We start from the raw sequence: 10,141 nt of genomic DNA, 5'->3' as shown, positions 1-10,141 counted from the left end.
CATCAATAAAATTTATGATTATTTACTAATATTTATTTGCTTAATTGTTATTATTTTTATTATGTTCGATTAAAATTGAACCAAGTTTAGCTTACGCCAATCTGAACCACAACAAACCATTTCTGTTCTACGGTTTTAATCGATCTCTATTTGGGGAATAGATTTTTGTAAACTTGTAAAGGGGAGGGTTGACAAATGCTGATTTAATCATAGGGTAGGGGTTACAGGTTGATGCTGCCTGGGGGAATAATTTCCGACTAAAACTTCTTGACGTAGTTTGTGAATAGAACGATCATACTTCGACTGCCATATCCTACTCGTTAAAATTACCGCCAGACCGAATCGCAGTACTCTAATGTACCAGCTGATTAAAATCTTACCAGTTTAAGATTCAAACGTGAACAAATTAAAACGTACTAATAGAACTGCTATTTAAAAAAAGTTCAAATATATTAACCTACATTATACAAATAATAGCATCACTCACGACAAACTGCTTAAAGAAAACTAAACTTAAATACTGATAATAAATAAGTTAAAATTAATCTCAAAATAACAAACTAAAGCATCTCCATAACATAATACCATACGTAAAATAACATCTAACATTTACGTACAAAAATCTACAGATCCGTTGACCGTTCACGTTAGATAATCTTCATAAACAAATCACGATCAGTAATCAGCATTAAGGCATAATACTGTTTTTCCTTATTTTTCTACATCATTACCAGCCAACATGAAACTTATAAAACTGTTTAAAATTATACTTAATCTATTGTCGTCGGGGTCGGTAGAAATGTGGGTGATCTTACAAACACGCAAAACCATCAGGACAAATAGGATAACTGCAGCTATGAGTACAAAAAACGAGTCTGTAAACCTCATTTCCGCAATATTTACTCTAACAGTAATAATCTATAGGTCACAGTATTTATATTAATCTTATAAAAATGGCATAAATTCGTCCGTTCATGAGATAAACATCCTATCGAACTTTTAACTTATAAAACAATCTTTCTGTTTTCTCAATAAACTACATCTTATTCGTCAGACACATACGGGTAGCCCGCATCATCGTCGACGTTTTTGTTCACAATAATCGGAGGCAAAGCTCGACCATTAGCTGCATTGTTTTCCAGAGGGGGTAAGCTCCTCTTCGTTTGGGGCGTGGCCTGAACCACCGAGCCCTCCTGGTATGTCTCTCCGCCGTTCAGAGTTGGCAGAGGCCTCTGCATCGACTCCGTCCGCTTCTTCCGCCGCTTCTTTTTCCGCGGTTTAACGGCTGAGGCCTCCGTCTGGTCGCTGGCTGTGCGGAGGTTGTCGGAGGTGGCGGTGGTGGTGTTGCTAAGGAGGGGAGCGGTGGAGTTTACACTAGTCCTCACTTTCTTAGGTTTCACTGGACTGTGAAATACCTGGGGATAATGGAATTAGTTGCCAGCTAGCTTTTAGGAGGAATTCCCCACTGTTACAATGCTACACAAATACGTTCAATGCGATGTGCTGACCTCTTGGTGACGTCACAGTTCACATTTCACTTCACATCATCGTTTGATATTGTAGTACTAGTAGTTACTGACTCACGGGACACGGACCCTATATCTAGAAACACCACTTGCGATGAAAATATTCCTTTTCAAGAACATCTTCTTATCCAGCTACCAATGCCATATTATTATCGCTCCTGTGACTCCCACAACCAACTTATAATTATATCCTCACAATTTCACAGGACTCGGACCTTCTCTCACACACAGTCGCACACCCTTTCCTCTCTCTATCTGCTATTCTCACTTCATCCTCACTTTCATTCTCACTTTTCCTCACTTTCACAACAATACCTGACTGGCTCCTTCGGTGTCCCTCTCAGGGGACATATCCCCGGTCTCTGGTGTGGTGGTTTGACCAGGGTTACTATGGTTACTGATCTGCACCCACGAGTCGTAGGTAGGGGGGCTCAGTGAGTCCGCTCCCGCGGGATTCTGGGCTTGTTGTGTATCTGCTGTGGGATCAGGGTTGAGTGCTGAGTAGAAGGGAGTATATTGTTTATGAATTGTTAAACAGTTAATCGTTATTAAGCTTGGACCAGTGAGGATGGGACTAAATGACATGATGGTTATTGAAAATATGAAGTAGCTCCAAAATGATATTGGAAATTATCTACTCTTGCCTATTTTCCCGAGATATTTCAAAATGTTAAAATGTGCTTGGGGTGACCTTAATAATAACCCTCAATTGCGAGGCTTCACTTTTGTTCTGAACTTTCAACTTTCCCTTTTCTGTGCTGGTGTCCACTCAAGAATACTCTGCTACACTGCTGCACTGTTTTCCCAGATACTTTCAATGTTCAATTGAACTGCGTTAATAATGCCCCTTATACCTTGACAATTTTAATTGATGAAGGTTTTTGACGTAACAAGACCATCCAGCAATGGTAAGCTGCAGACCAACCCATTTTAACCTCACTTTGTTCAAAATATTCGGTCCTAGTCCAATCAGAACAATGACCTTCAGTTCATTACTAAATACGACAAGATCTGGTTTGTCCTCTGATGGAAGATCCAGCAAGGCAAGGAAATGGTTTTCAAATTCGGTAGCATCTTGAAGCACCTGCCAATTGTTGGAAAGTGCGAATATTTCTGCTAAGTTTGGAGCGTTGGTAAGGAAGCAGTCTGAGTCGTCATTATCTTGAAATGTTAGGGGAAGTTGACTGTTCGGCAGCTGTTCGACCAGTGGCAGTTGAGTTTCTAAATTCAAAATTGTCTAAAAATCAGACGAGAAAAATGTTGGCAGACATGATAAGAGCTTTATGTACAGAAGTTAATGATAACAGTTTCTTAGTTATGAAATTGAACTACCTGAATCAGTCTTACTAGGAGTGCCTCGTCTTTTCTTCTTCCGCCTCCTCTGCGGATCTGGTTTGGTTACTGCGTTATGTATCCTGCAGAACGGCAATGTGTGAGTTGAACAGAATTATCTAAATGAACTTGGAAGAGTTTCATCTTTAATTCATCAATTAAAATAATCGATTAAAATCATTAAATATGTAAATCAGCGTCAAACACCATTTCAATTTAATTAAAATTTCCTCACCTCGGCTGAGGTGAAATAGCCTCGTCCTCTATGACACTATTTTTCTTAAAACTATCATTCGCTTTCCATGTTCCGTTACTGATCTGATCACCGTACTCCATTTGTATTACCGGAGAAGATGTTCCTCGTTCCTTCCTGTGGGGAGAAAACAAGTTTGGAATCATTTGATCAATTTGGGAGGTCAACACTCGATCACAATTGGTTTTAAATAATTTAAGTATCACAAAAGTCTTAAGAAAAGTTGTACCTGTTTTTGTGATCACAGTAAACCCCGATAAAGACGAGAGCCACGAAGAAGAGAACGATGAGGGGAGCTGCAATGAGTATTGCCATGTACCTCTTATACCACGGCTGAACTGTGGAGGGTTGTTGTTAGCATGGCTTTTGGCTTTTACTTGAGACAATGTATTTTCTGCTGTTTATGCAGTTTTAGATGCACTTTTAGTACGATTTTACTGTTCAACTCCCTGTTATATAATGTTATATTTCATTTAATTGATGTTTTGGGACAAAACATCAATTATATGATCGACCCACTCAAAAGAGCGAAAACAGGTAGTTATTATATTTGTTGGAGTTTGTAAACGGGTGTACTATAGAAAAGTTTTGATCATTGCAATATTATATCAAAAATTATAATCAATTTAAAATAAAAAGTAAAGTGATTCTAATATAACTCACGGGGAATATCTGCCTCGAACTCGAATATAAAACTTCTTTCCAGCTCACTTTGAGCGTCCGAGTTGTATTCAACTTCAAAGTGTGGACCCAGTTTCATTTGGACACCAAGACAAATGTCCTGAAATTAATTTAAGTATGTAAGCGGGGAAAGGGGGTTGATTGGATTCTAAACAATAGTGATAGATCGTGTTATTACGGTGGTACTTCAATAATCAATTCCAATGATGCAGATATTCTAAAATATAAAGTGTATAAATAGAAAAGAAGAAAGATGAGAGATTTGTTGTCAAACAAAAACCATTAAAAATGTACCCTGTTACTTTTATCCGTTAGCTCATTTCCATCTGAACCGTACTCTCTAATTTTCAGATAACTGACTGGATTTCTACAACTTTTACTGTCGCCTTTCGACTGTTGGTAAAATTGTCCTGACACAATGACACATGAGTGGAACAAACTAACATCCATAAATGAGAACAGATGGTGCAAATTAAATAATAATTCTGTTAGCAATATACTTTCGTTTGCTCTGGTCTAACAATGAGTAAACATAATTGTAGTGACTAAAAATCTGCAAACCTGTGTTGTTTTGAGAAGTTTTGATCTCCCATATGCAGTTGGCACCCCTAGAATTCAAACCATTCACTCGAGATGGAGCATGGATTATATTAGAGAACATCTTTCCTCCGCACTCTGAAGTTAGAAGTCGTAATAATCAATAATCCAGATCAAAAGGTTGAATGACACACGGTCATATTCTACGAAACCCTTAAAGAACACTCAACATGTGGCCTGGCAAATAACCGGTCCCCAAACAAATAACAACTATAGTCCAACCCTTGATAAAGCCTATTTGAGCTGCATCAGAAATGCATTATAAAACGTTTAACTAGAAAATTGAATTACATTTGTAAGCTGTTCGTGAAGTTGAGCTTGGGTTCGAAATTCGAAAGAGTTAATGACTTAATCTACAACTGATCAAAACGTTCAAAATCGTTTCAAAATAGCTAAAAGAACTCGCGTGAGTAAACACACAACGTTGGCGCTTGAACGTTCTTAATATTACAATGTCGCCGCGCGTTACACAAAATCAGCTTTCATATAATGATTCCTCAAAATGGAGACATTTTCTCAATTTCAGATTTCGCCCAAAACAGCCTAAAACTGATCTATCTTACAAGTTATCAGTTCTAATATGACAGAAAAGTTTTTTGAACCGGTGAAAAAGGATGGTGAAGATAAAATATGCCAAAAATTTAAATTCTGAAATTCATCGAAAAACATCGTTGGGAACCGGAATTCCAAGATAAGAATAAATTTTAACTGTCCTAATAGACAAGGGAGGGCATTTACAGTTGACACCCTGGTAGATCTGGAAGTATTTGGGGCCTTCAGGGGGAAAAATGGGCCGAAAAGGGGCCGAAAAGGGGCATTTTCGGGTGTTTTCAAATTTGAGATTTCAAAGCCAGATTTTCGGCTTTTGTTGGCTGGGACATGCCCAAATTGGTGTGGGTGAGTTGCATAGAGGTAGTACAAGTGTGATCCGTTGCAGAAATCCGGGTTCCCAAGATTCAAAATGACTTGAAAAGATTTTGTAAAAAATTGGAGACATTTTGGAATCCATGGGAATTTTTTGGAGACATCCATATTTCGCCCTAAAACGTCTCCAATGAGTTTGGTTGGCACCCTGGTTGATCTGGAAGTACGTTACCAGTTATTTGGGGCCTTCAGGGGGGAAAATGGGCCGAAAAATGGGCCGAAAAGGGGCATTTTCGGGTGTTTTCAAATTTGAGATTTCAAAGCCAGATTTTCGGCTTTAGTTGGCTGGGACATGCCCAAATTGGTGTGGGTGAGTTGCATAGAGGTAGTACAAGTGTGATCCGTTGCAGAAATCCGGGTTCCCAAGATTCAAAATGACTTGAAAAGATTTTGTAAAAAATTGGAGACATTTTGGAATCCATGGGAATTTTTTGGAGACATCCATATTTCGCCCTAAAACGTCTCCAATGAGTTTGGTTGGCACCCTGGTTGATCTGGAAGTACGTTACCAGTTATTTGGGGCCTTCAGGGGGGAAAATGGGCCGAAAAATGGGCCGAAAAGGGGCATTTTCGGGTGTTTTCAAATTTGAGATTTCAAAGCCAGATTTTCGGCTTTAGTTGGCTGGGACATGCCCAAATTGGTGTGGGTGAGTTGCATAGAGGTAGTACAAGTGTGATCCGTTGCAGAAATCCGGGTTCCCAAGATTCAAAATGACTTGAAAAGATTTTGTAAAAAATTGGAGACATTTTGGAATCCATGGGAATTTTTTGGAGACATCCATATTTCGCCCTAAAACGTCTCCAATGAGTTTGGTTGGCACCCTGGTTGATCTGGAAGTACGTTACCAGTTATTTGGGGCCTTCAGGGGGGAAAATGGGCCGAAAAGGGGCATTTTCGGGTGTTTTCAAATTTGAGATTTCAAAGCCAGATTTTCGGCTTTAGTTGGCTGGGACATGCCCAAATTGGTGTGGGTGAGTTGCATAGAGGTAGTACAAGTGTGATCCGTTGCAGAAATCCGGGTTCCCAAGATTCAAAATGACTTGAAAAGATTTTGTAAAAAATTGGAGACATTTTGGAATCCATGGGAATTTTTTGGAGACATCCATATTTCGCCCTAAAACGTCTCCAATGAGTTTGGTTGGCACCCTGGTTGATCTGGAAGTACGTTACCAGTTATTTGGGGCCTTCAGGGGGAAGGCGAAAATGGGCCGAAAAGGGGCATTTTCGGGTGTTTTCAAATTTGAGATTTCAAAGCCAGATTTTCGGCTTTAGTTGGCTGGGACATGCCCAAATTGGTGTGGGTGAGTTGCATAGAGGTAGTACAAGTGTGATCCGTTGCAGAAATCCGGGTTCCCAAGATTCAAAATGACTTGAAAAGATTTTGTAAAAAATTGGAGACATTTTGGAATCCATGAGAAATTTTTGGAGATATCCATATTTCGCCCTAAAACGTCTCCAATGAGTTTGGTTGGCACCCTGGTTGATCTGGAAGTACGTTACCAGTTATTTGGGGCCTTCAGGGGGGAAAATGGGCCGAAAAGGGGCATTTTCGGGTGTTTTCAAATTTGAGATTTCAAAGCCAGATTTTCGGCTTTTGTTGGCTGGGACATGCCCAAATTGGTGTGGGTGAGTTGCATAGAGGTAGTACAAGTGTGATCCGTTGCAGAAATCCGGGTTCCCAAGATTCAAAATGACTTGAAAAGATTTTGTAAAAAATTGGAGACATTTTGGAATCCATGGGAATTTTTTGGAGACATCCATATTTCGCCCTAAAACGTCTCCAATGAGTTTGGTTGGCACCCTGGTTGATCTGGAAGTACGTTACCAGTTATTTGGGGCCTTCAGGGGGAAAATGGGCCGAAAATGGGCCGAAAAGGGGCATTTTCGGGTGTTTTCAAATTTGAGATTTCAAAGCCAGATTTTCGGCTTTAGTTGGCTGGGACATGCCCAAATTGGTGTGGGTGAGTTGCATAGAGGTAGTACAAGTGTGATCCGTTGCAGAAATCCGGGTTCCCAAGATTCAAAATGACTTGAAAAGATTTTGTAAAAAATTGGAGACATTTTGGAATCCATGGGAATTTTTTGGAGACATCCATATTTCGCCCTAAAACGTCTCCAATGAGTTTGGTTGGCACCCTGGTTGATCTGGAAGTACGTTACCAGTTATTTGGGGCCTTCAGGGGGGAAAATGGGCCGAAAAATGGGACGAAAAGGGGCATTTTCGGGTGTTTTCAAATTTGAGATTTCAAAGCCAGATTTTCGGCTTTAGTTGGCTGGGACATGCCCAAATTGGTGTGGGTGAGTTGCATAGAGGTAGTACAAGTGTGATCCGTTGCAGAAATCCGGGTTCCCAAGATTCAAAATGACTTGAAAAGATTTTGTAAAAAATTGGAGACATTTTGGAATCCATGGGAATTTTTTGGAGACATCCATATTTCGCCCTAAAACGTCTCCAATGAGTTTGGTTGGCACCCTGGTTGATCTGGAAGTACGTTACCAGTTATTTGGGGCCTTCAGGGGGGAAAATGGGCCGAAAAATGGGCCGAAAAGGGGCATTTTCGGGTGTTTTCAAATTTGAGATTTCAAAGCCAGATTTTCGGCTTTAGTTGGCTGGGACATGCCCAAATTGGTGTGGGTGAGTTGCATAGAGGTAGTACAAGTGTGATCCGTTGCAGAAATCCGGGTTCCCAAGATTCAAAATGACTTGAAAAGATTTTGTAAAAAATTGGAGACATTTTGGAATCCATGGGAATTTTTTGGAGACATCCATATTTCGCCCTAAAACGTCTCCAATGAGTTTGGTTGGCACCCTGGTTGATCTGGAAGTACGTTACCAGTTATTTGGGGCCTTCAGGGGCGAAAATGGGCCGAAAAATGGGCCGAAAAGGGGCATTTTCGGGTGTTTTCAAATTTGAGATTTCAAAGCCAGATTTTCGGCTTTAGTTGGCTGGGACATGCCCAAATTGGTGTGGGTGAGTTGCATAGAGGTAGTACAAGTGTGATCCGTTGCAGAAATCCGGGTTCCCAAGATTCAAAATGACTTGAAAAGATTTTGTAAAAAATTGGAGACATTTTGGAATCCATGGGAATTTTTTGGAGACATCCATATTTCGACCTAAAACGTCTCCAACGAGTTTGGTTGGCACGCTGGTTGATCTGGAAGTACGTTATCAGTTATTTGGGGCCTTCAGGGGCGAAAATGGGCCGAAAAATGGGCCGAAAAGGGGCATTTTCGGGTGTTTTCAAATTTGAGATTTCAAAGCCAGATTTTCGGCTTTAGTTGGCTGGGACATGCCCAAATTGGTGTGGGTGAGTTGCATAGAGGTAGTACAAGTGTGATCCGTTGCAGAAATCCGGGTTCCCAAGATTCAAAATGACTTGAAAAGATTTTGTAAAAAATTGGAGACATTTTGGAATCCATGGGAATTTTTTGGAGACATCCATATTTCGCCCTAAAACGTCTCCAATGAGTTTGGTTGGCACCCTGGTTGATCTGGAAGTACGTTACCAGTTATTTGGGGCCTTCAGGGGGGAAAATGGGCCGAAAAATGGGCCGAAAAGGGGCATTTTCGGGTGTTTTCAAATTTGAGATTTCAAAGCCAGATTTTCGGCTTTAGTTGGCTGGGACATGCCCAAATTGGTGTGGGTGAGTTGCATAGAGGTAGTACAAGTGTGATCCGTTGCAGAAATCCGGGTTCCCAAGATTCAAAATGACTTGAAAAGATTTTGTAAAAAATTGGAGACATTTTGGAATCCATGGGAATTTTTTGGAGACATCCATATTTCGCCCTAAAACGTCTCCAACGAGTTTGGTTGGCACCCTGGTTGATCTGGAAGTACGTTACCAGTTATTTGGGGCCTTCAGGGGCGAAAATGGGCCGAAAAATGGGCCGAAAAGGGGCATTTTCGGGTGTTTTCAAATTTGAGATTTCAAAGCCAGATTTTCGGCTTTAGTTGGCTGGGACATGCCCAAATTGGTGTGGGTGAGTTGCATAGAGGTAGTACAAGTGTGATCCGTTGCAGAAATCCGGGTTCCCAAGATTCAAAATGACTTGAAAAGATTTTGTAAAAAATTGGAGACATTTTGGAATCCATGGGAATTTTTTGGAGACATCCATATTTCGCCCTAAAACGTCTCCAATGAGTTTGGTTGGCACCCTGGTTGATCTGGAAGTACGTTACCAGTTATTTGGGGCCTTCAGGGGGGAAAATGGGCCGAAAAATGGGCCGAAAAGGGGCATTTTCGGGTGTTTTCAAATTTGAGATTTCAAAGCCAGATTTTCGGCTTTAGTTGGCTGGGACATGCCCAAATTGGTGTGGGTGAGTTGCATAGAGGTAGTACAAGTGTGATCCGTTGCAGAAATCCGGGTTCCCAAGATTCAAAATGACTTGAAAAGATTTTGTAAAAAATTGGAGACATTTTGGAATCCATGGGAATTTTTTGGAGACATCCATATTTCGCCCTAAAACGTCTCCAATGAGTTTGGTTGGCACCCTGGTTGATCTGGAAGTACGTTACCAGTTATTTGGGGCCTTCAGGGGGGAAAATGGGCCGAAAAATGGGACGAAAAGGGGCATTTTCGGGTGTTTTCAAATTTGAGATTTCAAAGCCAGATTTTCGGCTTTAGTTGGCTGGGACATGCCCAAATTGGTGTGGGTGAGTTGCATAGAGGTAGTACAAGTGTGATCCGTTGCAGAAATCCGGGTTCCCAAGATTCAAAATGACTTGAAAAGATTTTGTAAAAAATTGGAGACATTTTGGAATCCATGGGAATTTTTTGGAGACATCCATATTTCGACCTAAAACGTCTCCAACGAGTTTGGTTG

At 40.6% G+C, this 10,141-nt stretch overlaps 2 protein-coding genes across 5 annotated transcripts in view; both read right to left on the bottom strand.

Annotated features, from left to right (window-relative positions):
- Nucleotides 1-10,141, bottom strand: part of LOC134821272 (coiled-coil domain-containing protein 63-like) — a 108,040-nt gene that overhangs the window by 51,353 nt on the left and 46,546 nt on the right. The gene's annotated exons all lie outside the window — the stretch shown is intronic.
- The window catches only part of LOC134821307 (uncharacterized), a 29,333-nt gene continuing 19,465 nt past the window's right edge, over nucleotides 274-10,141 (bottom strand). For 2 of the 4 annotated variants that reach the window (XM_063832031.1, XM_063832033.1), the window contains 8 exons: nucleotides 4,354-4,467; nucleotides 4,087-4,202; nucleotides 3,775-3,892; nucleotides 3,341-3,449; nucleotides 3,094-3,228; nucleotides 2,859-2,941; nucleotides 1,842-2,002; nucleotides 274-1,415 (listed from right to left, as the gene is read on the bottom strand). In XM_063832031.1, coding sequence (XP_063688101.1) covers nucleotides 1,044-1,415; nucleotides 1,842-2,002; nucleotides 2,859-2,941; nucleotides 3,094-3,228; nucleotides 3,341-3,449; nucleotides 3,775-3,892; nucleotides 4,087-4,202; nucleotides 4,354-4,467 — 1,208 coding nt within the window. In that variant the 3' untranslated portion in view covers nucleotides 274-1,043. The remainder of the gene's footprint in view (nucleotides 1,416-1,841; nucleotides 2,003-2,858; nucleotides 2,942-3,093; nucleotides 3,229-3,340; nucleotides 3,450-3,774; nucleotides 3,893-4,086; nucleotides 4,203-4,353; nucleotides 4,468-10,141) is intronic. The other 2 variants (XM_063832032.1, XM_063832034.1) reach the window with 2 other exon arrangements.

Source organism: Bolinopsis microptera, chromosome 9 (assembly GCF_026151205.1).
Source record: "Bolinopsis microptera isolate Bmic1 chromosome 9, MBARI_Bmic_1.0, whole genome shotgun sequence".
NCBI lineage: Eukaryota > Metazoa > Ctenophora > Tentaculata > Lobata > Bolinopsidae > Bolinopsis > Bolinopsis microptera.
Note: the sequence above shows the minus strand (reverse complement) of the source record. Positions and strands in the feature narration are given on the sequence as shown.